General features: G+C 37.3%; 1 protein-coding gene across 4 annotated transcripts; it reads right to left on the minus strand.

The window, feature by feature from the left end:
• Positions 1-295: 295 nt before the first annotated feature.
• Positions 296-26,765, minus strand: LOC129575953 (putative uncharacterized protein DDB_G0286901). 4 transcript variants are annotated; one of them, XM_055460215.1, is made up of 9 exons: positions 26,010-26,765; positions 20,634-20,904; positions 5,686-5,801; positions 5,382-5,478; positions 4,946-5,083; positions 4,104-4,731; positions 3,564-3,768; positions 844-1,262; positions 296-720 (listed from the first exon to the last, which is right to left on the minus strand). In XM_055460215.1, the coding sequence occupies exons 2-9, from the start codon at positions 20,799-20,801 to the stop codon at positions 611-613; spliced, it is 1,881 nt and encodes a 626-aa protein (XP_055316190.1). In that variant the 5' UTR covers positions 20,802-20,904; positions 26,010-26,765; the 3' UTR covers positions 296-610. The 4 variants fall into 4 exon arrangements, with proteins under 4 accessions (XP_055316190.1, XP_055316189.1, XP_055316192.1 ...); XM_055460214.1 differs by having other exon boundaries at positions 20,634-21,135; positions 26,010-26,134; XM_055460217.1 differs by lacking the exon at positions 20,634-20,904.
• Between the last annotated feature and the right edge of the window lie 654 nt (positions 26,766-27,419).

Genomic DNA, 27,419 nt, shown 5'->3' on the forward strand with positions numbered 1-27,419 from the left:
AATTCGAAAACCAATTGCAAAGTACTAAACGCTCTATGAAAACAATGAAATTGCTATTATTCTCAGTCGTGTCAATGTTTTTACTTGAAAGCTTCAGGCATTACTTTATTGTTGCATATTAATTCGTCAATTTGTTTGGCAAAATAAACAAATTCATTTGTTGTAATCGATGTCAAGAGATTCTATTATAACGACTTGAATTTGATCAAATCGACTGCATTCATATGTTTACTGCTTGTAACCTCTTATTCCATCTATTGAAAAGACAACCAAATCCAATGAAAACCCGTTGTTATATTTTTAATTTTACAGAATTTTATTCAATAAAACTGTCAATTCATAAAATTACAACTGTACTTTGCTACATTTTAAATTGAAAATGGTTGGTGTTTTTTTTTTTATATTTTAATAAATCTAAATAATGAAAATCATTTTTTTTCGATTGAATTTATTCAATCGTTGACTACAATGCTCTTAAAAATGTTCCATTCAAATTATACGCGTGTGAAATCACGAACGTGTTCAAAACATTTACAAAATAAGACTGACTGGTTGCGATACGATGTTGGTGTCAATTGATTTGGTTTGTTTTTGGCGTTTCTAATCGCATTCAGATGCGAGATTGAGCGGCCACAAATTGACGTCGACGTGGACTCGATGAGTTGTTCTGTTGCTGATGGATATAACGTGGCTTTTGCTGAATGTCCGAAAATGATCGATCTACATGAAAAAGAATGAATTAGTTTTCGGTTTAAGAGTACGAGAAAAAAAAAACCACTTTCAAAATTCAAAAGTGAATGAAGATTGACTCAGAAGAATTGGAAAAAAATGGTGGTAGCATACCTCTGAATTTCATTCCCTGAGCCTCGTTCATGATATTAAGCAATGCTGGATGCAATACAGCCGATGATAAACCATTCATGTTGCCATTGGTGTTGGTGGTGGTGGTGTTGTTGTTGTTGTTGTTGTTGATGCCGTTAATGTGTGCACTTCCTGTGTTGTAACGCTCATTCATATGCTGAAACGGTTTATGATGATACGAATGCATTTGCGAATTGTTTGATGTGTGATTAATGTTGGTAGCGGATGACGAAATCGATTGCGGTGTTGTTGAAATGTTTCCATCCAATTTGTGGTTGTGATATTTATTCTGATTTGGATCATAGAATTCCGATGCAACCAGCTTTTTATTTGGCGATGATTGGTTTAGATAGCGATTCTTTTCGTTGCGATAATGTTGTAGATTTTCTTGCACACTTCGTCTGCGAGAAATGAAATGGAAAAAAAATATTCATTCATTAAATTGAATAAGAATTTTTTTCTAAATATAAACTCAATTTTTAATTTTTCCCTTAATTTTTAAAACTAAATTCGTGTTCGGAAGAGGAAAATAAAATGTTGATTTCTGTCGAAATTTAACAAGCGTAATTCGGAGACTCAAGATTTTAGTTAAGATTTGTCGTACATCTGAAATCCTATTGTCAAAAGTCACTGGCAGAAGGATAAACGAGACGTTGTTTATGAACATAACAATAATAATAACGTCAACAGCATCTTCAACGGCAGCAGTTAAACGAAAAGTTCAATCCAATGTCATTATTTGTGTTGCTCACACGCCAAATGAAGTTGGAAGTTGTCATGTACCGTTTTAAATGAAGCAAAGGAGAGCTCTTTGGCATTTACATAATAACAATTTGTTGAATTTCCATAAGTATAAGGCGTGATAAAACACACAATACCGTTTGTAATGTGGATGTGTTTACAATAGTTGAGAGAAGAGAGGGAGATGAGATGGCATTGCCCACTAGGCATATGTATACACATATATTCCGTCTCGTTTGCCTTTCTCGCATCCATTCTTCGTTTGGTGAGTGTTGTTATCCTTCCATTGCATTAACTTTTAATGTATTATCATAAGTTTTTTTTCTTCTGTCTACTTCCACTGCTGTCGGTGTCGGTGCCGCTGCCGCCACGGCCGATGCATAGTCAAGCGAAACAAATATGAGAAAACGGAGAGCAAAACAGAAATGTGAAGACGAAATCGAAATCAACATTTCCTAACACCGACACGAATGTCTCGCACTTGAAGCATGATACGTTATGATGCAGAGAGAGAGAGAGAGAGAGAGAGAGGGCATCAACATTTCAAGAGTTTTGCCATGCTCACAATCGGATAACGTTATGAATTCGTACACGCAGTTTATGCCCATTCAAAATAATACGTAAGCGCAATGCGTACGTTACTCAACAATGATGCCTCTCTGTGAGCTAAAGTGGTCTTTTTTCATTCAACGAAATGAAAGAAAAAAAACAGAATCGCACACAAGCGTTCCATTCAAGAATGAACTTAGTCAAATGTCCCATTCAAAGATGCTCGATTGAGTCACTCTTCAGTTTGCAGCATATATTCCGGTGTGTCTGACATCATGAACTCTCTTTCGATCTCATCGTCTGCCGCACTTAATTTATGCGCCGCTATAATTTGCACCGATAAACAAAATACAAACAATCATTCAACCGATTTTAATAAACCATTTGCTCGATGTCGTCGACTCGGTTGAAAGCAATCATTCTCCCTTATCATTATTTAAATGCTTTGTGCTTTCCTTTCCAGTTCGGAGCAAGTCGATTGGTCGGTGCGACAAAGGTGTTGACACATATTGATTTGCCATATAGTCTGCATGTCTGAATAGGACTCGATTTATTTCGTTTGTGAGTCGAAACTTGAAAAACGACAACACAAACAACAACCAGCGCCGAATGCAAAGCAATGAATGTGCAATTTTCATAAATTGGTGAAGATAAACATCTTCTTGCTTGCTTGTGTGCTTGCCTTCATCGTTAGCAAAATTACGCAAATATTTCGACGATTTCATTGTGCATGACAAATGCCACACTACTCCTCCCGAATCGATTATGATTCCGTTCATTTGGCAAAGTTTCATTCTTCATTCCATATCAATGACGACGATCACTCATTTGCTCGCTCATTCACTCTTTGCGCCACACATTTTCGTTCGCTGATTCAGTATCATGCGAGTCGGAGAATGTGATTGCGTTCGAACGACGAATGCTGTTTTACTGTCAAGGAGAGAAATTGCCAATAATTTTCAGTGCAACGGTTCATCAATTTTATCGGCTATGTCGAAAATGTCTCATTTTTTTTTTTTTCAAATGAACAATGTTCATTGAACATCTCAAGGCTCGGTGCTATCGTTCATTTGAGATGGATCGTAAAATTACCAAACAAGAAAAAAATGTTTACGACTCTTTTATCACTTTGAAATTTCGCATCAAATTTCCGAATTTTATTTAGTTACTGCTATGGTTTTCTCAGAATAGCGCTTTAGGATGGCTTTATTGCATTGCCGATTATCACTTTTTGAGTTTCTTCATTTCTTTTTATCATAATAAACTTCTAAACTCGTGGTGTTACTGCCTCATTTTTTCTCTCTTTATTCAGTTTGTTGCTTCATTTTATTCGCAACTTTTCATCACACGCGTAAAAATACATTTGTTTTTATGACAAATTTGTTCTTAATGCAATAACTTGATTGTTTTACCTCAAAGCGTTGCCATTTTCGTTGTTCGTGCGAATGCTGCCCTTTGGCGAAATCAATGTGCCGCGTGATGAACTAACGCCCGTATCGGTTGAGTCTCTAGCCGAATGCATCATGTAGTATGGTTCACGATAACTCGATGGTCGATGCGTTGATGGTGGCGTATCCAATCCACTGTCACAAGCCGATATATCAATATCGGTTAATACTGTGTGTGTGTGTGTGATACGAAAGAAATGGATGAGTAACACATAAAAGAGTAGAACAAAAAAGCAGAGATATGGAGAGATAGAGGTCTAGTGTGGTGTGCGAATTCTTTCCGCTTTCATCAATTGCGAGTTGAGTCGAGTGTTCAAACGCTTTACTTAGCATATTTTACAATTGCATTCGGGTTTTTTTTTGTCGGTTTCCCATTCAATTCTCGGGCTACGCATACTCGCAACCACAAAACAGTGGGACAATAAACAATCACTGCATTCGATTCGGCGGAAAAGAAAAGCAAAAAAGGAGAAATCAACTAGAAATGAATCGGATGTGACTTACATGAATGTCTGATGTCATTGGGGGCGTTGGGTCGTTGGTACATCCAATCATTGCTATACTTATCACTGGCATTGTTCTCATACGATGTATTGCTCATGAGTGCATTTCTTCGCCTTAATTGAACCACATTATCGTCATTATCGTAGTCGTAGTCGGTTGTTGTCGATGCGGCCGATGGTGGTGTTGTTGTTGCTGTCACCGGCGTTGATGTTGCTATGGGCTTTTTGTTGCTGTTACTGTTGTGGTTTTGCATTCGTAACGGTGTTCCATAGCCGTTCATTAGGAAGTTATTATTATTGGCGGCATTGGCTGCCGACGACGATGACGTCGTATGAAAAGCCCCATTTTTTATTGGTATTTTACGTGGTGCCGATGATGACGACAATGAATGATTAGTCAACATACTTATGCTATTGCTTTCATTAAAACCGCCACCACTGCCGCCAACGCCGCTGCTACTCAAATCAGGTACGGAATCACACAATTGAAAATTATAAGTTGCACCCAGCGACGAATGCGACGTCTGAAATGATGAATGGTATGGCAGTGCTGCCAGTGATGCACGCGATCTCGGCCCCTGTGTGATACGTAATGCGTGGCGCCGTTCCTTGCTAATCAATGTGCACTCCTGTGTGATTTGTTTTTAATTTTGTTCGTTCGTTCATTCGGATACAATGTCGTTTCGGTGGACGACGACAACGATTATCGGTTCAAATTGGAAAAAAAAGAATGACAGAAAAAAAGTGTGAAAAAAACACATAGAAAATGTATACAAATGAACGCAAATCACGTTACAATCGATGTACTTAATTTTAAGTGGTTTTCATGCAAATTCATCATACCTCAAGTAGCTCAAACCAATCCTCCAATCCGTTATCGGTGCGCAATAAAACACGACCTTCTCGTCCAAGAAAGAGACTTATTGCGCTATACGATCGACGATTCAGCCATTCAACTTTTTCCACATCCACCAATTTTATCTAAAATCGCATTAGTGAACAAAGAACAGCCCGGGATAAAGGGAGAGAGAGAGAGAGGAAGGAAGAGGAAGCAATTCATTAATAATGCAGCGCTAAACATTTTTAATGTATTTCGGTCATGGCCCTTTTTCGGGGCTGCAACTATCTTCTTCGCTTTCTTTCAACTGTTTCGGAATGTGTACGGAATTACTGATGACCTTATGAGAACATCTAACCACACACACAAAATTTCCAGTAGCGTGAAAAAAAGTAAAAAAAAAAAAAAAATCCGTTCCGTCTTATTTCTCTAAGTATTTACCTTGAAAATAAATTGACCCATGTCGGAAATTCGTTCATTTACAGATCCTGAGGCGCGTTTGAAGCAATTTAAATAATCTTTTGTCAAAACGAAGTAGCTGCTCGAAAGAATAAACCCATTAAATAATAATTAGATACATTGTTCGAAAATGGATGGGTGCGTGTAGTTGTTGGCATTTTAACAAATGTCGAACCGAAAATACGTGACAAATGACATTTATTAGCAACGCAATTGTAAATGCTTTCAAGTTGAGTCTCTATTGATTGTTTGGCGAAGAAAACTGCACAAACACACAATCACTTACCGTTCCTTCCAGCGCGAAAAAATGCGATCTCTTTGTTGCCAGAGAAGGCCACGCTTCACTACCGGTCCCGACGACATCGAATCTAATGGAATACGGCCAATCAAACCCGAATTTTGCTAAACCAAGAAGAGAAGAAACGAAATATTTTTTCAATTATTGAAACAGTTTCAAATGACTCAACTCAACAAATCATAGTAAAGATCGGCTACCCAATAAATCAGTAGAAAATCAATTTTACTATATCGAATAAAGATTATTGACATATCATCTCCATTATTTAGCATATGAACTATTTTTTTAATGACTTTCCAAAATCATTTCATTGGAAAGAGTTTTTTTCTAGCTCGTTTTTATTTTCTCTCTCTCTTTCTCATTCTCTCTCTCTCTCTCTGTCTCTCTTTCTTTCAAACCAAATTCTGATGTGTTTCTCCGAAGTGAAAATGCTCGATTCTTTAATTATTAGCGCTCATGATTCTTTGTCGAATCAAAGTAAAAGAACTCGAGCATTCATTTCTGAAAGTTGATCTCACTCTTTCGGTATCGTAAAAGCGAATGACCGAATGTTTTTTTCCCATGTTTGTTGGCCGCTTCTCAATTCAATTTGATTGGCACTTCTTTTCAAATATGAATATATTTTTTTCTTTCGTTCGGAATCTAATCTCGACTTCAGACTCGAACGAAAGAATGGAGAACGCGGAAATAATTTAATAGTTGGCTCTTTTCTTTTCATTTTCTTTTTATTTCCAGTTATTATTTCACTTCTGTTATTATTGAATTCCAGTGCGAAAAATAAAATTCATATAAAACGGCCAAATTATGCTAAATCAAGCTGAGAAAGTCAATATTTTGGGCATGTTTTGATCCCTTTTGGTTCAATCGTTTGTTATGAATTTCTAAAGAAATTTCAATGTCCGTCGCCGCCACTTAAATGTGAAATCTCCGCATTATCTTATCTCTTTTTGGAAGCGAAATTTAAATGAATTTTTGATGAAACACCATTTCCCGATGATCCCATTTTTTTTTTTATCGCATTCACCAAAAATCACTGCATATCGGTATATTTGATTGTGTGTCGACAAATTATTCGTCGATTAATAATCGAAAGCAACGATTCAATGTAGAAATAAGTGCATTTCATGATGCTGTTCGAGAAACTAGTTTGAAAATTAAATTTGAACAAACGGAGAGAAAAAGACGAAAGCGAAAAACTAGAATCGTTAATTGAATATTGGGTGCGTTCAAGTTTTTGGTAAGACTCGTGTTTCATTGGCAGAAATTGAAAGCAGCCGCCGCAATAGCAGTAGCAGCAGAAGCCAGTCAGTTTGATTGTATTTGTTCTCTCTCTGTGTGTGTGTGTGGTGTGTGCACATTGCTGCGTGCACATGGGCGGCTAATTTCCTTGTTAAACGAATTTATTTAATTTATTCCTCACTCACAGTTGGTTTGGTCTTGGTTTGGCGAGCGCCGTCCATGCTATTTATTGTTGCTATACACAGTTAGCCAGTCGAATGGAACACGATGTCACCAAATAGTCTGGTGAATGTTATTGTATTTTAATGACTCTGTTTGAGCGTACGTACACGCATATACATAAAATTCGGCCAGAATAACTTTGCTAAAGCGTTTCATTCTCGGTCTGGCCATTTCCGCGATGGAAATTATTTTTTTTTTTGCTATGGGTTTTGCGAATCTAATTGTTGTTGTCCAAAGCGGGACACAATTCCATAATAATATGAAAGAAACAAACAAAGTCGAGCAAAAAATTCAAGTATTGATGTGTTGAAATACACACATTTTTGGCGCACCGTTTATGGTTTTTCTTTTCTCTCTTTGGGAAAATCGTTTGTATTCGAGAGAGTGGAGCAAATTTTCTGCACTTGACAACCGAATTGAATAGATAAATTGGCGCAAAGAAAACAACAAGATCATATACACACAAAGTGCTTGAAACGAAGAACTAGCGAATAGCGAGATAGAGAGAAAACTGGACAGAAAAGTGTGCTAATTGGCTGTGCCACATGTTTGTTCTACGGAAAAATCGGCTAAAAAGAAACTTATTATCGTGAGAGGCCTGAAGCTCTCCATTGTACAATTTGGCTTTGTACTGTGCGAGTTCTGGTGCTACTGCTGCTGCTGCTATTCAAACGCACGGACAAACTGGCCTCATACTCTGATATGCGTATCGGCCGAAGTGTATTCATAATAATGTACCAACTTAGAAAGAAGAAAAAAAAAACACTCACACACCACAAACGCTGAACGAACAACACAAAAACCAACTGATTTGATTATATTTTCTTTTCGTTGCGTTACATATATTTTTTGCCGTTTGAAACGGATCGCTAATTCTGATATGTGTTGTTTCGTTTGTTCATTTCCTTCCCCATTTGTTGTCGTCGTCGTCGTTGTTGTCGTCATCGTCGGCGAACGGCGTGGTCTTGCATTCCAAAATATCAACAACAAACCAAACATAACGCTTCTCGCATAAAATCATATGATATTTAAAGTATACCGGAATGAACAGAATTATAATGTAACCGACCGGGAGTCGAATGAAGAAAAAAAAAAACAATTTCGTAAGAAGGAATGACACACTAGAAACCAACAACAACACGACATGGAAGAAAGACAGAAGCGATTTGCTGATGCAATGCGGAACGAGTATTTGAGCGGCGGCTAACAACTGAACGAAATGATATTATTTTTTTTTTTTCCTACTCTGATACATCTTCTTCTGCTTCAAGTCAAGATTATTACGCGTTGTACATGTTGGTTTCATTATGAATGCATGGAAAATAGTCGGAGTCGGGTCCGTTTTTGAATATGACACTTATTAATATTTAAAAGTGTTTACTTTTTCCGGCTATCGCCTCAGTACTCTCCGAAATGTTAGTTGGCGAATAACAACAACAACAGCAATCATAGCAACACATCCGCTCCGAGGCTGCTGGAATGTATGCTATGCACGATACATGGACTGTGATTCTTTTGCCGTTATGTCGTCGTCGTTTTCGACGGCAGACCGGCCCAGCCCAGCCCCAAAATATACAAAATGCATAGAGAACAATGAACAAGTGAATTGGAGAAACAATGCGAATGCGACCGGTTCCAGTTGAATGAACGAATAACAAAACTATATCGATAAATCATCTGCATTACTTATCGTGGCTGAAACAAAAATGTTGATTTCATTATCAAAGTGGAACGCACAGGATGTTCAAATCTTTCCAACTTGATTGTATACTTCGCAGTTTTTTTTTTCATCTTCATTCGTTCTCTTTTTTTTTCTTCGACCAATGATACGCATTCACTGTGAGTGAGGTTTGGTTTTCGTCAATGATTACTAATTATTCTGAGTCAACCCGCTGTGCATACGATAAACACACTGCCATGATTAAGCAAACAGCTTAGTTTTTTTTTAAACAAATTTAGACTAATTGACTCATGCATAGAAAATTCAGCGTTTTAAATAGAGAATATCAACAGTACATAGCCACTGCCAGTGGTTCCTTTTTGTTTATCAAATATTGATAAATTAGAAAACATTCCATTCCACTGGGATATCGCCTTCGTTTAATCTGGTTAGCCTTTTTTTTTCTTACAAAAATGCTTTCATTTTCGCTGATACGGAAAAGAAGTTATTTAGCACAGAAATTCCATTTTTTTTCGAAGCAACGAAAAGTGGATCAACGATGTTTGGACGCAGGTATATAGAAATGTCAGATCTAATCGATTTCATAACCGCTTTAGATTTTTGATTTCGATTTATCTTCATCTGCCTCTCTCTCTCTCTCTCTCTCTCTCTCTCGCTCGCTTCCTTTAACTAAACCTGCCTCTTTTTTTCCATTTAAAATGGGTATAAGAGGAACATTTTTATCAACATTTCGTACTGTCACTCAAAAACGACTCCATATACGAGGTTAAAACGCGTGAGTTACTTCAAAACTTCTTTCACTTTGCAATTCTTTTACGAAATCGAAACCGAAAAATGTTATCTACTCAATGGATGTGAATTACATTTTTTTAGTCGAAAAAAAATTAGTTTCAAACAGTTTGCCAAAAAATGTCCGTCAAAAGTCTATTCGGTTTGACTGACTGACAGCTTGAGCTGGAAACGAAGTTTTTCGAAACTTTTTGCATACGCTGTCAGCGCATAAAGAATGGCACAAAACGGCAATAACAACAACAACAACAAAAATCAAAAACTATTTACCACCGACAGCTAAAATCGTACACAATTCCGAACAACATGGAATTTTGCGGAACAAACATCGACCAATTACTAATTCTCTATACCTGCTACATTGTGCTTAAGAAGAAGCAGAATCAGAAACGGTGCGGTTCAAAAACATTGTTTCGCTTTCATTTTATGAGTTCTTAATTGGATAGAAGTGTAAATTGGTCCTAAATAGTTTTTGTTTCATTTCGACGGGAAAGTAACTGCTAAAATCATAGAAACTTTCAACGAACATATTTAATGCTATCAACCGCACAAAAACCCTCCCGTCAAATAATCGAGATTGGCCTGAATTGAACGGAACGAAATGGTTATGTCTGAATCGTGTCGAGTGTTTGTGTTATTTTTTTTTGTTTTTTTCGTTGGCTTTTCCATTAATATTTGTGCATTTTCCAAATTGGATGTTTCAATCTTAATTTGGTCGAGGCAATCGTCCTCAATTTTATTTGAAGAATCATCGAATTTGAATGGAAAAATGAACGGAAAAAAATGCAGCAAAAGAATCGATTGTTTGGATCAAATGCCACAGAGAGAGAGAGAGAGAGAAAGAGAGAGAGAGAGAGAGAGAGAGAGAGAGAGAGAAAATTGAAAGATAAACTTCGTGCGTTGAACATTGAAATTGTGTTCTGTCTCACTGTTGCTCCCTCCAGTTTAAACAAACGATAAGAATAAGACAAGATATGGATATTCAAAATCCAAAGAGTACCACATGAACAAAGCAAGCGAGAACACGAAAACATACAAAGGCAAGATAAACAGACAAAACGATAGTGTTTGGTGTTGGCATGAATTGCTTTTATCAGCGTACTCATCGCAGCTTGTGCAAGTCGAAATGCATTTTGATTTAATAAATTTGGTGTGTGTGTGTGTGTGTGTGTGTGTGTCGAGAGAAACAGTTCGTTTGAAATATTTGAGTTGGCAAATTTCAGAGAATGATGATATGAATTACGCATTTGGATTTTTCCAACAATTGCAATTCATCCATAATTAGTATACATACCAAATGTGTTTGATATGCTTTACTTGATACCGAGCAGCGGTGGAAACAAAATTATCTTCTTTGCATTCCATGAACCGCATAACAGTAAAAAAAAAATATTTTCGGCATTTGTGGCATGCAAGAATGGAAAAATCTGTCTGAAGTATGATATAAAATTAAGTGAAGCTGAAGTGCACTGTTCACTCTCGAGTGGCGGTGATTGGACGAACATCGGCGTTCAAACCGAAAATGTGTTGAATTAAGAGGCTTTGGATGAAGTCGATGAAGAGGCATCGTTCGAGCGATGGCTATGGATAGAGAATAACTCATTCACTAGTATTGCGTGCAATCAGAACACGGCTGTGTCAGATTGCTGCGGCCGCTGCTCTTGCTTACAAATTCTCTCAACGACTGAATATTAGGCATTCATCGTTCGTGTGTGCGTTTCTGCAACACGCAAAACGTGTAGCTGATCATTATGAATCGATTTTCTTCATCTTCTTCTTCCATTCGTTCGTTCGTTCAGCATTCTTTCATTCTTTCCAGCGAGAGTGTAAGCATGTGGCGTTAATATATGCGGGGCGGATCATCGCGATTTGTATTGTTTTATGATATTATACATTTGAAATGAAGATGAAGAATGAAACGAACAAAAAAACGCAGCCACAGCAGTATGAAGCAAGTGAAAACAAATCCCACAAAACGATGAACCTATTGCATTCATCTGTTATTCCCTTTTTCAATTAACAAATATTTGCATTGCATTTGTTTAAAGTTGTTACGCTGTTGTTTTTGTTACGTTCATTTTTTTCCTTCTTTCTATCGTTCATCTCTCTTTCCCCTCTCTCTCTCTCTTCCTCTATAATCCAAATCTCTCGGAATACCGAGAACTTACAATAAATGAATTAAAAAAAGCCACTTTTCTTTGAATAACTGTATCTTGTTTTAAAAAAAAAGAAAGAAAAGAAAACGTTCTTTGACTCAATGGATTTCAAGAGAAGGAAAACGATCTCACAGAGAGAAACATTAAAAATTAAAGTTGTGGAAGCGACAGAGAGAGAAAGAAATTCGCAACGAAGAAGATGTGCCAGCGCAAACAGAATTGAAAACAACGAAGAAATCAACAAATCAACAGAAAAAAAATGAAATTCGAGATGAAATGCATACTCGTTTTTGATTCTTTTCTCTCTGTACGCTCATGTACGCCTAACTGATTTGACACATTATCTGTGCCGTTGGATCTTTTGCACAACCGGCATTAGCACAATAATACTTTATATTGTTTCTTCGTCGCCGCCGCCACCACCGCTTGTGATAACAAACTTTTTTTTTTCACTCTGTCGAAGGAACGAAAATAGAAATGAGCGATAAACGATATCCATAGCAAAGCACACCAAATACCCACTGAGCCACTCTAAATAAGCCGATAAAAATACGGACAATTTTTCATCAACATTTACATTGTTGTGTATTTGCGACTAATAATAATTCAATTGATTCACAGAGCAATGGCTGGGTATATGTGGTAGGCTGTTGTTATATCTCCTTGTTGTCTTATCAAAAGACATTTTTTTGCTATCATTTTCTGTTTTCGGACCAACAAAAAAAAAAAAAACTATAAAAATATTTAAGCCTCTGACAGATATTTTCCGTTTTCTTGCTGATTTTATGATGGGAACACAACCTTTGAACGTAATCGTCATCCATGCCATAATTGTCCATAATCCAAAACGGTTTCGTGAAGGTTTTTGTTTTTTTCTCTCGGTCGGTCGTCTTCCACAAAACCGAATACGACGACGACAAAAAAACCACACAGTGATTTCAATTTTGTTTGTTTTCACCGCGGCATGCTATCATTGCCATTGCTTCTTTAGCCAGGAAAACAGAAAAGTATATCGTTTTATTGCGAATATTATATCTTTTGTGTCGTTTTGGCCGGACTGTCTCACTGCGTGTACGTGTATGTGTGTGTGTGCGTCTTTTTATCCTCTTATTTGCTTGTTTGGAATGGTTTTTGCGCGATAAACTGTCAAGAGATATGAACGTCGTCGTCATAGCCGTTGTTTTCGCAAATAAGGTAAACACCGCTTTTGGCTGGATCAAGTCATGTCACATTATTTACACCGTAAAATGCCATTCAAGCGAAAAATGAACGAATCTTGAGTTGCATTAAATAAAAAATTTCACTTTAATTTTCTGTGCATAAACTTAAAATTCACTTCAATCGTTTACTTAGAAAAGTGTCATCCTTCTGCTTTGCATGTTCAACTTTGTTTCTGTTAAAGAAAAAACTGAATCTCTTGTTGTGACCACCTTTTTCGGTTGTAACCATCATATTTTGTCCGAAAATATGACCCAATTCTCTCGTATTTTTCCTACGAAATAGGCAAATTCCGTTTTAATCCATGGGGTTTAATCTAAATTGCGGTTCACTTCCACTTGACGCAGCATTTCAACGTAACTTTGTCGAAATATCCATACACCTGCCTCTTCTTGCTGAAGAAATGAGCTTTAAATGGTCATAACACATTCTGACACCTTTCAAAAAAGGCAAAAACAACTTGACCCATTTGCCAAATGCCAAAACAGTCGAAACGAGTGGAGAGACCGGTGCAATTCCATAAGGATCGTGAATTTGAATAGGCAATGATTTCAATCGAGATTGAATTGTTCAACACTGATTCATACACAATTCATACTGGCTGATGATTACGATTTTCATTCTGGCAATTTTTCACATCCGTGTTGGATAAAAATCACGTGTATTTGTATTTCACACAAGTGAACCGTTATTCCCGCCACACACATACACATAATGACAGAGTGTGGAGAACGTAGCTCTAATGTTTTTCGATTTTACTGAAACAATTTTCCTCCCAACAAAAAGGCGATGTGTGTATTTCCGCGAGCCTAGTCAATGCATTTATGGCATATTTGACCGTGAGAAAAGCGAAACGCGACCCATAGTCAAACGCACAAATAGCTGCTTGTGTATATTAAGTTCTCTTCGCAATATGCCTATTATTATCATTATTATTGTTCTACTCCGTGTTTTTTTTTTCTCTTCATTTCTTTCATGTTCTTTCTTATATTTGGCGCTGAGAAATTGTGCATATCTGTGTTGTGCCATGTGTGTGTGTGTGTGTGTTTATTGTGTCAAAACTATTTGACTTGGCAAACGTGAGATTTGCTATTTTCCACCATACAAAAAACAACAATTTCTGTTTTCTTTGCATTTTACTTGCATTTACGTTATCTTGTTGCAATATAATGATTAAGTAATTTCTTGGGTAACTTATTTCGTACATGGAGTACATTGTTGTCTTTGCAATGTGCAAAACGAAGCGATAAACCCAAAACGAAATGAAATGGAAAAAACAAGCGATGAAAGAAAGAAAAAAACTGCCTCACGGCATTTTAACAACAAAAAAATACAGCGAAAAATAAAAAAACGAAAACAAAAAGCAGCAAAATGATAAAGAACCAAATGCTACAAATAAAATGAAATATTATTGGTTGGACGGTGTGTGAGGGTGCCGAATGTTTATAAAAATGCCTTGACAGCCCAAGCCATAAACGCGAGCGCAATTGCACACAGATTCCACGCGAGATTTTTTCTTCTTCTGTGTTTCATTCGATCGTTTCATTTCATTTGTTTGGAATGGCTTTGAAACGCACGTTTCGACACAAACAAAACACATAGCAGCGATAAGCACACACACAGTGAACATCGATTTAGCGAAATCCAAAAAGCAAAAGAAAGAAAAAAATATCGTCAATAGATAATTAATTGTTGCGATCTGTTTGCGGCGCAGATCGACGATCGTGAAAACGTATAATCAAACCGACCGAACGAACGAACGAACGAACGGGCGCACGAGAAAAAAAGATAGAAAAATTAATGATGTTTGGAAGATAAAAATTAGGAAATGTGTACTGTTGAACGCGAATCATCCGATTCAGCCAATCGTAGATCGGCAAAGTGGGAAGACAATTGCGAAAAGGCATTGAATATTCAGAAAAAAAGCGAAAGTTGTTTCCGCTGAGCGCTTTGCGAACAAATTGAAATATATACACGAAAATAAATGCGGAAAAACAAAAACATCAATTTAATAAAGGCGACGACGACGACGTCGACGACGAGTGGCATCCATTGACGGAATGTATGTTGAAATTAATCAGTGCTATCGTTCCAAGTTAAACAGCGGAAAGCAAAAGAAAAAAAAAATTGTATATTGACTGCGCTACAGTGCACAATGTTCAATTTGAACAAGGCATGCACTGGTACTACTTTTCTCAGAATGTTCAACGAAAAACGAATAAAAAAACACCAACCATTGAACGAAGCAAAGCGCTTGAATCAGACAGAGCGTTTGAAACCATTGCTTCGCTATCGAAAGATAAACAAACAAAAAACACGCAATATCTGAATCTCTTCGGCGCACCATCCGCGCGTATGTGTAGCGCGCATCGTACATTCAAACAACTAACCGATTTCCAATTGCTTATCGGTTCTGCGCATCTTTTCCTTTCATTCCATTTCTACGCTCTAATCACTTTTGATATTCATTTTGGCCGATGACTTTGAACATTTCACATCAAAAATTCAAATGCTGTTGCTGTTGTAGTTTTTTCGGGTTATGTGGTGCGATGCGGCGCTCAATCAATAGATAATTTTGCAAAATTCAAAACCAAATTTAGAGATATGATACGCTACACACAATCATTAAATCATTGGTAGAGTGAGAGAGAGAGAGAGAGAGAGAGAGAGAGAGAGAGAGAGAGAGAAATAAAATAAATTGTGAAAATGCGAAACAGCCATTCGCTTCACATTTTCGCGATACCATCAAACACATGAGTTTTTTTCGTTGTTGTTTTCGGTGTAATCATCAGCAGTTTTTTTTTTCTGATGATATTCCATTTTCATCGAAGATATATATATGTTAATGTGAGATATCAAGAAGAATTGCATTAAACTATGGCGTTATAGACTGTGTTCCAAAAACAATGGGAATGAAGCAATGAAATCTGTTGTTTTTATTCGGCAATACTTCAGAGCCGTGTGTCTGTTAAAATTGTGCATGGCACAGCACAGCATCAGCATCAGCAGCGGCTGTGGCGTCGGTGGCGAAAGGTTTCCAATGGAGATGCAATGGCCCCATTAGTTCTATCAGACTAGACGCATACTGATCTCTTTCGTCAGTGTAAAAGATGTTTTTTCTTCTCTCCAATTCACATCATATTCGAAAAGAAAGAAAAAAATCACTTTTCAATTTCATAGATATGTGGTCTAGTGAGCACTGGAGAAGCAAGCGTGAACCGCTGTACCGTGATCCATTGCGAAAACCGAAGAAAATCGAAAACAAATTTCGTGCTAATAGCCCAGCTGTTATTGTCCGGTGTACAAAGTCAATGGTCTTAAAATCACTTGTTTGCTTTGCTGATTCAAATTCGTTTCTGCTGCTGCTGCTGCTGCTGCTACTACTTTATTCTCATTGTTGCTGCTGGTGCTACTGTACATTGGTATTGGATGGCAAGTACATTGTACTCTCTATGATAAACAGCCAGCGATGCCGGTGCTGTGCGCGCTCTGACAGCGCGCAACCACACACTGTTTGTTTCACAACATAACGGTGAGTTTAACTGGTTTGTTTGATTTATTTTAAGGTATGAAAAAGCAGTGAGAAGCTTTTTTGCCACTTGCATAAATTGAAGCGAGCTCGAGTGTCACTGTGGTGGCACTTCCACCTGTATGAATGTTCGTGAACCGACACACTCTGTCGAATGCCTCAATCAAGGTCATCGATCATATTTTTCCTGTCGTGAGCAAAGGGCTGCGGTATATTTTAACATTTTTCGTAAATCATATATGAATTTGGACTAGAATTTGGATTAATGAGGCATGAATTCGCAAATAAATGACTCGAAAATGAAATCACCGTCAAAAGAATGAGACAAATAAAAACAAATTGTTTGTGATTGTACATTCGAAATTGAAGTCAGTTTAACCATTCGAATTTCATAACTACGTTTAATGGCCGAACTGCCGACCGCGACTGATCACATTTGCATTTCCAATTCGTGCTATAATGTGCCAATAAAGTAACATCTGCACTTGAAACAGCAGGTTTGCCAAGCAGCTGAAGTAAATACACACACAGTTAATTTTTTTTTTGTTTTGTTCTTTCTATCGACTATACATTCAACCGGCTCGGTTGCGAATGGAAATGCCTGTGCAATTTTCGACTGAAATGTTTTTGCGCACACGTCTGTTATTGGCCATTTCCTCTTGCATACACAAACACTTCTTTTACGTACTATAGCTCGAAGTACATAGGAACAAACATGTCTACACGCAACATGGCAATTACGAATTATTTTCAGACATTGCGACGCCAAAAACTAAAATGCGTCTTCGTGCACGTCGAAGAGCGCGCGCGACAAAACGCGATTGTGTGACCACAAAACCGGAGAATTTCAAAGGCGACACGAACGCGCCAAAGAATTGGTGCAGCTGCTGACCGGCCGCGCTAAACTATAAACAACAATTGGCAACAGTCGGTGTTGCGATTTGCCCTTGCAAATTTGTCCAAGCAGATCAAACGAAATGATGCGACAAAAATGCCAAAAATTTGAAGACCAAAGGAGAAGAATTCGCACACACAACAAAATCCATTCGACTCGATTCCACTGTTGACTTTTCCATTACGAAATCTAAATGAGTGTTAGCCTCTCGCTCTTTCGGTGTCACATAAAATGCTATTAGCAAATGGCAATTTACGAAATTTGCTTTTTACGGAATTCACTCACAGCGGGAGAAACAAAATCTTCCTGAATATTTATGTCGCCGAGCAGCTATTATTTCCGCATTAAGAACAATGAATCACATCTTTCGATATCGATACAACGTTCGAAAGAAGAAAAAAACAAAGTCATTTTATGTATTTATCTCTCGCTTTGACTCCACTCGATTTATGGCCGTTTCATGCTATTTTATCTCGCTCTCCTTTAATTGATGTGTCGACACATTCTAAAGGTCAAAACGTGTGTATAAAGCCGTCTTTGGGCTGCGAAATCGGAAGATTCGAAACTAGTATCATGCTGTGAATGCATCCAAATATGATTCATATTCGCTTATGACGGCGTTCGTGAGTGTGCGCGCGTGAGAGAGAGAGAGAGCACGAAAAAAGAAACAAATTTCAAATGTGAAAACATTGTTCAATGATCACACTCTCAATTAATGCACACTTTTGCTGTAATGGTTTTTTTTTGTGTTCGGTGCGTGTATGTGTGTCTCACGCGACTCATTTCAACTTTCGCAAAATGTTTGGGTTTACGCAATCCGAAAGTCGTGCTATTTTGTAGGCGAGAATGGAGTTTTGTGAATGGTTTTTATTTTTCATGGAAATGGTGTTTTTGTCTAGTTCACAGGTCTATCTACATCATCTATCGACACACCACCATCATCTGAATTCACTGATGAACTTCAACGATAATTAAATGTGAAAATCGAATTCAAAGATCCCTATGAATTTGATTTGTGTCGGTATACTTTTCCAAATTTAGATCGATTATTTGTATCCAAGGCCGGGATAACAGCATCATCAGCACCATCAGAACGGAAATTTAATGAAACGGGCATATTGATAACAGCGCGGCGTTCCAATCTCCTGCCAGAAACTGTTTCTAATTTGCTTTCGTTACGAAATGGTCTTATGAACTTTCTTTAAATTATTTAGATGAATGATTTGTAAAATAGTTTTGCATAAAACAGAAATTTTTCAATATTTTAATTCAATAAAATCCGAACATGTTCAACCGTAGCATATTATCCGAACGAACAACATTTTTTTTCTGAATCTCCGAACGAACGAACAAAATAATTTTTTTTTAAACTTTCCGAACGAACGAACAAAACAGTTTCTTTTTATGTTGACGAACGGTCGAACAAGTGTTCAAATGTGTTCGAAGGCCAACACTACATTCGAGATACGACCAAAATGACAGCAGTCATAAATAAAACGCTTGATTGAATAATGAATATTAAGCGAGATCGCACCGTGCGCGCATTGATTTTATTTTATTTTCGAAAGAAGTTAAATGAATCAACCCAACATACCAGAACCAATAGCTGAAAGAGACTGAAAGTGTTCATCATTTATGCTTCTAAAAGCAGCTCAGCTGCTGCTGCTGCTGTGGCTGCTTTTTTAATACACTCATTTTCGATCGATTCAGCAACAGCCCGCACATAGAGCGAATGATATCATCCGAAAGCGGAGCGGTCGTCATCGTTGTCGTGAACAACATATTTTGTGCTTAGGAGATTATGACACTCCAGGTAATTCTCTTATTTATCTCTTTTTTTTCATTATTAGGTCACCACAGTCATCAAGACTGTGGATATCTATTGACAACCGTGACATATCATTATTCATTCCATCTATAGAAACTGAATATTTTTGCTGTTTTATATAAATGTTCATTTGAGAATATGCCAATTCATTATTTTTTCTAATATCCGCTCAACACACAATTCGCTTACACACGTGAGAAATGGCAGCGAAAGGATTTTTGGGTGTTCACCGAAACACTGTTCAGTATTCGATGCAAGTCTTTCAAAACGAATTGTGAATTGGTTTTCGAGAGAGAGAGAGAGAGAGAGAGAGATCGTCGAACGAATGGAATAAAAAACGACAAATCATCAAATTACCGGGAATTATAATGAATGTTCAGTTTCAAACTACTTGTAAACTCTTGTCTCTTTCATTCGATTTTTTCCGGTCCTTTTTCCATTCAATCTCTATCTCTCTTTTTTGCTTCATTCTCGCCCTCTCTCTCTCTCTCTCTCTCTCTCTCTCTATTTTCTTCTGCCTCAATCGACGCTTTCCTTTTATCTCTTCTCTTCGCCGGTAGTTGAATTTGCCAGAAATCGATGCGTATTATAATTTCAAATATTTTAAGTAAACGAAAGCAAATATGCGGAGAGCATAAAAAATGAAATAGTTCAATGACTTTTTTTCTTATTGTGTACGTTTTGATACCTGTATGGTGTTGCAGTTTATATGATAAGGGATACGATATATGCATACACACAAACACTTGTCCCCAGTACAAAGCACACAAAAATCGAAATTGCCGAAAAAAAAAGAAACGTACACACCGAGAAAAATCGAAAAGTGAGTGAGTGACGCCCGAACGAACATACACAACACACGAAATCCGATAAAGAAAAACGCATTTTGGATTCGGTGAGGCATTTCAGGAGAGCACGTATCAAATTAACATAAATTGATTCTTTATGTTCCATTCCGAATACACAGCGACTATACGAAGGAGGAAAAAAAGAAGAAGAAACAATACAATGCCGACGATTCAACTCGACTCTCGGAATATTCTAATGCGATGCAACGATTGGCAATAATACGTTGTAATAATAATAAAAATAATAGTCACAATTGATGACAATTTATTGGTGTGTATGCGAGAGAGTTTCGCTTTGGTGCGTGTACGTACGAATGGAATAGAGATCAGTGTCGCACACGAACTGAAACTAATGAGTCAACAATCGAATCAGCAAAATAGGTAGCGCACAAAAAATACTCATCCATCGATATGACAACAACAATCACCGTGTGTACTTCAACAACGACGACGACGACGACGACGACGACGACAAACCAAAACAAAACGAGGGAATTTTTCGAGAGCGTATGACGGCTATGTGTGACTCACCTTTGGATCGAGAATGCGTCGCTCTAAGCTGTGGTTTTCATTGTTGTTCAATGCTTGTGCCTCAAGCCGAATACGTGCACGTTCCACGCGCGCCAACGTTGGGCTATCCATTATAGATGGAGCACGGGCCGGATGAGGCCCTGAACTTGGATCCATTGTTACCAGCATTGTGGATATTAAAATTTTGTCAATCCCTCTTCGTCTATTTGTCTCAACTCCTTCCGAATTTCTCGTCTCTCTAGCTAGTTCGTTTACGATTTGGATATGTGCCCTTTGGAACAAAAGACAATATTCTTCTGTTTTCTTCTACGTTTCTCTCTTTCAACAAAACACTCCGATGCTCATCATATGTACGTAAAATGACAGAGAAGAAGCAGCCCGTGTGTGTGTATGTGTGCGACAGGATAATGTACCACAATGATTACCAATGTTTATCATATATGATGATGATGATAATGGATAATTTCCAGTAAGATTTCTCTAACGTCATTTCAAAACAAATCTAGAGAAAAATGTGTGCGAAATGGGAAGAAAAGATAAAAACAAACACAGTCAATGAATCAAATTCACGTTAAATATGACACAAAACAAAATAAAAATCCTTATCTATATATGAACTAGAAAATGTTAGACAAAATAAACCATATAAGATGACGAAATGAATCCATGTTATGACAAATGTGTAATGAAAGAAGACGAAGGTACAAAACAATAAACAGAAAAAAGAGCAAATGCTCATGTTGAAATAATGAACGAAGAACTGGTACAATTAAAAACAAATCCAGATAAAAAAAAATTCTTCTTTTCTCTCTCTCCCTTTATCATTCCAAAATCTCGCAAACTCAACGCAACGGAATGTAATTGTGTGATGATCGTGCGATAGAATTTCAGCAGCGAAATAAGAAAAACGTATGTCACACACGAACTAGGGAAAAAAATTCCGCGGAGACTATCAGTCGTCAAAGCGGTCAAACTCTTCATTCGACCTTTTCTCTTTCTGGACAAATTTTTCTGTTTGTGTACGTTGCTGTTTTTGTTGGGTCGGAATAAAAAAAAAAATGGAATAAAGAAACAACTCTTTTTCATTGCGTTTTGGAACAAATTGTAAAGAAACGAAATAGAAGAAAATCGTTATGAAATGAATATAAATGTGACGTCGTATCTTCTTTTGCTGTTACTGCTGTTGATGTTTTTTCTCTCATTCGTTTGTGTCTCAGCATATATTTTTCCATTGAATTAGAGCAGAAAGCTGAAAGAAGTAGACATTGCGTTTGTACGGCAGTGAATGAGTTGGTCTTTGGTCATGACGCTATTTTTTCTTCTTAATTTTCAAAACAGTATTGTCTTGAAAGCGTATATTCCCGTTGGTTCTTGACAATCTTCGCCATCATGGCTATGTGATTGTTCACACAGAGAATACGCAAGAAGAAGAAAGAATGCGACGACGACGACGACGCAACCGGCAAAAATTCACTGGAATCAAATGACTTTCAAATCAAGAGTTTTCTCTCGAAACAAACGAACGAAAAAAAAAACAAACAACAAAAGATCATCTCAGCTCAAACAAAAAATGTTAAATGCCATTGTTTTTTTTCGTGATATAATTAGCATGGTTCATTTGGACCGTATCTCTTTTTTTACTCTGTACTGTATACATAGAAAAAACAAATCGCCCTACGCATGAACTTTACGAGCTTGAATTGAGTTCGTTTGTGTCAACGTTGATCTAAAAACACATGCACGTAGCTCGCGTTTGAATTCGGTCGATTTTTATTGATGTAAGTCAGTGTGATATTAATGATATCAATCGAAATTTAGTAACAAATTGAATATTGTGAAAGTTGATCTATTAAAATCAAGCCGATCATCAACGAGCTGATGAAATGAAAACGTTAGACATTGATCTGTATACATACAGACAGGGGTCACATGTACTTCGAACAAGCAAAGTGGGAAATAAAACCGCATTTGTTATGCTTGTTGTTGTTGTACTTCTTCTTTATCGTCGTCGTTTTTTTACACTTAAACGATAATAACATTCATTTGAAGACGAAAAAAAAGCTGAGCGCTTCTGTTATGAATCAAACGTGAATGATTCAAGTGGCGATTGAAGTGCGAGAGATAAAGAGCGAGCGAGCGAGAGAGAAATCAATCAAGTGGCGCATGGTTTTACGTGGAATACTTGTCTATTGACTCATTGCGAGAGCATGCAGATTACACATAATTATACAAAATGAATTAGAGTAAAGACATTTTGCGATGATAATCACAAAGGAAGCAAAAAAGAAGAAATGAGCAGCAATGGATAGAGAAAATAGGCACAGATACACAGAAACACATACATACAACCCAGAAAGAATATTACATGTACGGATAGATAGATAGAGACGAGGGCATAATCGTACACGTCGTTTATTTCCTCTTCTTAGGCCCGTTTCACTCTATATGATTGCTGCTATATGGGATGGCGTTTTCCAGTGCGCATAATAACATGTATAAATGGCCCATTCAAATGGGCCAGTAACAAAACAACAATAGAACGAAGCTAAAAACAGCAACAACAGCAAAAACAACAACGACGACCACGACCACGACGGCGAGGAAAAAACGGTAAAGTGGTTTTTGGCCTCAGCATTTTTTCACGACGCTTTCCCAATTTTGCTCTCTAAATTTTTTCTGCTCTCCTCTAAATTTTTCATCGCTTCTGTTAATTACATTTCATGTGACTGTGTCTCTGTGTATTTTTTGTTCCCTGTGTCCAATTGCTTGTATTTCTTTATCTCGTTGTTTGTGTGTGTGTGTGTCTATCTTTTTTCATTAAATTTTTTTTTTCACATTTTGCTTGTTTCTTTTTTGCAACTAGACTATTTTTGTGCAATTTCTTGTTCATTCATTAACTAGCAGCTAATTCTCTTTTGCGCGCATTTTTTCCGAGTCATATAGACACACATACATGCACACCGACCGAGCGACCGATACCAATAAAGCGTCGATTTCAAAACGCCACGTATTTCGCCGTGCATTCATTTGCACGCTACTGCTGCCGCCACCGCCATCGAGCTGGTGCTGGTGAAGCAAGTGTTTCATAAAAAAGAATCGCTTAATTTATCGGTGGAGTTACGAACAAATTGTTATTTAACGATCGAATTAGAATTCAACGAGCGGCACTAGTAGTACGATCATGAGTACAATGGTTTTGTTTCTAGGAGGATGATGGTGTGTGCGGTGGCGGCAACAGTAGCAGCAGTGATGAAGGTGGTGGTATATGGTCTTGTAACGCGTGTACGAGCATAGTGAATGAATCTTGCACCAGTGAAGCAATTCATCGAAACGTAAGTGCTTTAATTGTGCTGTGCGGCTGTAAACTTGAAAAGGAAAAGATGTAAAAAGATGAAGAAGAAGAAGAAGCAGAAACAGTGCACATAATCATATGATGCAGCACGTTTTTATCTAGTAGTAGACAACGAGAGCGCGTTGAAGAAACACACACACAGAAAGAGAGAGAGAGAGATAGAAAAAATAAGAACCCGAGCGGTTGTTAATGACAACAAATGAATGATATTTCATGATGAGGTGAAACGAAAAGAATCTGAAAAAAGCATATACACCAATCTACCAAGTTCCAGTATTTACGTGCGAATTGCCTTCGAGCGAGTTTTTAGAGTTTCGAGAGTAGAAAAATCACAAGAAGACACATATACCCATGCAACGGACGAGATACACGCAAATCGAGATGGAGAGAGAGAGAGAGAGACAAAGAGACTCGGGCCAATGCTCAAACAAAACAAAAAGATACACTAATCCACTTACAGCTAGAGCGTACTAAGTGAGTCACAATGCCATTAAAAATCACATTGGTAGTGGGTACAATACTTCTTCTTTTTTTTGAAAAACTTCGTGAGTCTACGATGAATTTTTTTTTTTTTGCTGCTGTATGTTCGTTCGCTTCACTTTTGCTCTGCTCTGCCACTCTGACAATTTTTTTTTGTTTCTCTTCACATTTTGAGTGGTTTCTTGTGAACGGGCGCGCGTGAATTCGCGCGCACACACACACACACACACATTGTACGAGTTCCCATAAATGATAATTTGCCGAAAGCGGCATGTGATTGCATGCCACAGCATTAGGGAATATGACTAATTTTTTTTTTCCTGCTTCTTTTTCTTGTGCTCTTTCGTTTCGTTTCGCGCATAAACTAGCTGAGCAGCAGCAGCAGACAAAGAAGCAGCCGTAACAGCACCAACAATAAATGCCGAAACAAATTGCAAAACGTGGACTGGCTGGTTCTTCGAGAGTATTTGGTATGTATATAGAGAGATGTTATTATATTCGACGCTCTCTTTCCATCAAATATTTCGAAGATTTACCAAGTTCTAAAATTAAAAAAGAAACACGTTTCCCTCCAGAACACGAAAAAATATATCCGAGCAAAGTAAAGAGAGAGAGAGAGAGAGAGAGAGAGAGAGATCGAAACTCTGACACTCATTGGTGTGAATACACAAAAAACGAGCGATGTACATGGAGAAAATAAAAAAAAGGACGATACCACACTCAAGAACTCATTTCCTTGGTGATGCGGCATGTCGATACATACGAAAAGGACACTAGCTCTTTTTTTTTTTTAAAATAAAAGGAGAGAGAAAAGAAACAACGACGCGTTATGTGTGAGTGTTATTGTTGCCGCTGTTCAAAGCGAAATTTTATGCTCAAAAGACAGATGAACCACACGACACACTCTTTTGTCTGTCTGCCTGCCTGTGCTGTTGTATTGTCAAAACCGAAGGAATTCAGTTCAGCTGTGCGCTTCTCTCGCACATTGCAAAAACAAAAAACAAAATTATTAAATTTGTAAACGTTTCTTCCCTTTCGTTGTCGTTTGTCGGTTGCCCGTTGCTGTTGTTGTTGTTTTCTTATTTATTTGGTCGTTTGTGTCTCTTTCGCTCTTTTCGGTTCTCTATTTCGTAGCTCTTGTCTTTTCTGGGGTTTCCTTGTGCATGTCGAATTATTTTTATTTTTATTTTGTATGGTTCTTTTACTGAACGCCTATCAATGAATAAACATGCGAGAAAGAAAAAAACACACACGTCCATATAAATTTCGCCTCAATATCGGATCAATTACGCTCGATATCGGCTGTAAAAGATCGACACTCAGATGTGCAATGAGGTGCATTAAAGTCGTGAACTGTTTTAACCATTGTCTCTATATGATGATATTGGAGAGTGAGAATATTGCCAACTAAGAACGAAACAACAACAACAGCATATAAAAAATAAATATATCAATAAAATTAAAGCGGATGAACGAGAGCAGAATGAAGGCTGTGTGAATTGTAAACACTCTAAATGTAAGGTTGTATGGTTCAATTTCAATACCGAATAAACAATTTTCTGCACTTGCTGGCTGGCTGGCTGGTTGGCAGTTTCTTCTGCGTGCCGTTTGTTTAAATTGTTGATGATTGTTTTTGCTATTGCTGCTACTTTTTTTTCCTTTGTCTTTTCCAATTCGCTGCTGTCGCTATTATTATTTTTTATGATAATTTTGTATAATCCAAGAATAATGATGTTCGTTTCGGAATGATGATCGAGTTTATACACAATTTTATTTATTTATTTATTTTTTATTTACGAATTTTTTGTTTTTCGTTGATCTTCGAACGAAAATGACTCAATATGAAAACAATTTGCCTGGCTTTTACACAGGAATTTCGATCACTCTTGATATTTTTTTCTTGACGGAATGTGTCCGGCGTTTGAAAATAAAAACAATGAATCACCCGTTCAAATGATAAATGTTTTCCAGTTTCACTAAGAACTTTTTTTTCTATTTTCAACAACAACAAAAAATTACAACCGAAAAATATACATTCAAAAACTGACACGTTCAATCAAAACAATCGGAAAAACCGTCAGTCACGCAAAATAAAATTTACGAATATCCAAAACAAAACTATTGCAATTCTTTTTATTTCATTAATTTTCTATGCTCAAATCATAGCAAACAAAAATTACGTATAGTCGAAGTGAATGTAAACACACGCGCGACACACTGCACCACACCGACGACTATAACGACGGGAAACGAACAGCGAAGTGAACTGGGCGTGCGAACGGCTGTTTCAATACTGATTCAAACGTCTCTGTAACGTCGTTTCGGAAACCGTACGATGCACGATACAACCGAAACTAGAATGAACAAGTGTTCGGATAGAGTGGCGCGCTCTCTTCCAACATTTTCTTTCCACTCGCACCGAAGAAGATTGTGAGAGAAAGAGAATAAGCGATGTGTAGGAGCGAGTACTTGAGTACGAAGCTATCAGCAATCGTTTATCAGCTTGGTATGTGGTAATTGTGTGTGTGATATGAACTGTTTGGAATTTTGGACAAAAAAAAATGCTGTAAAAATAGAAATTTCGCAGGGAATGATTCAAGAATTAAAAAAAAATTGGTTCATTTGGTGAGGAGAAAACAATTTCATCGCGAAAAATATTGGCATTGGTTTCGACATTTTTAACTGAAATATTAACATTTTTCAGAGCCAAATATTTTAATTTAATTTTTGGCATTTTTTAATTTTTTTTTTTTAAATCTTAACAGCAAGAACCCTAGAATATTCCAATGATTACGAGTTCAAGATAAAGGAAAAAGATATCGAATGCGGTTTATTGTAAAATTTTCAGCCGTTTTTACAATGAGTAACAAAATAGTTGAATGAATAAGTCATAGCTGAAAGCATGATTTCGGCCCACTCTATTCAACTGGCTGTTGAATGGATCTGAATGCTCC

This window comes from Sitodiplosis mosellana, unplaced genomic scaffold, assembly GCF_009176505.1.
Source record: "Sitodiplosis mosellana isolate CC-2019 unplaced genomic scaffold, AAFC_SMos_1.0 Smas_scaffold_6170, whole genome shotgun sequence".
Lineage (NCBI taxonomy): Eukaryota > Metazoa > Arthropoda > Insecta > Diptera > Cecidomyiidae > Sitodiplosis > Sitodiplosis mosellana.

What these genes read in the sequence shown, in the direction of transcription:
- LOC129575953 (XM_055460215.1), bottom strand. Translation starts at nt 20,801, where the DNA reads ATGCTGGTAACAATGGATCCAAGTTCAGGGCCTCATCCGGCCCGTGCT. An exon ending in GACGCATTCTCGATCCAAAG is followed by an intron (nt 5,802 to 20,633) that starts GTGAGTCACACA and finishes TTCTTGGTTTAG; the next exon opens with CAAAATTCGGGTTTGATTGG. An exon ending in GAAAATGGCAACGCTTTGAG is followed by an intron (nt 1,263 to 3,563) that starts GTAAAACAATCA and finishes CATTTCTCGCAG; the next exon opens with ACGAAGTGTGCAAGAAAATC.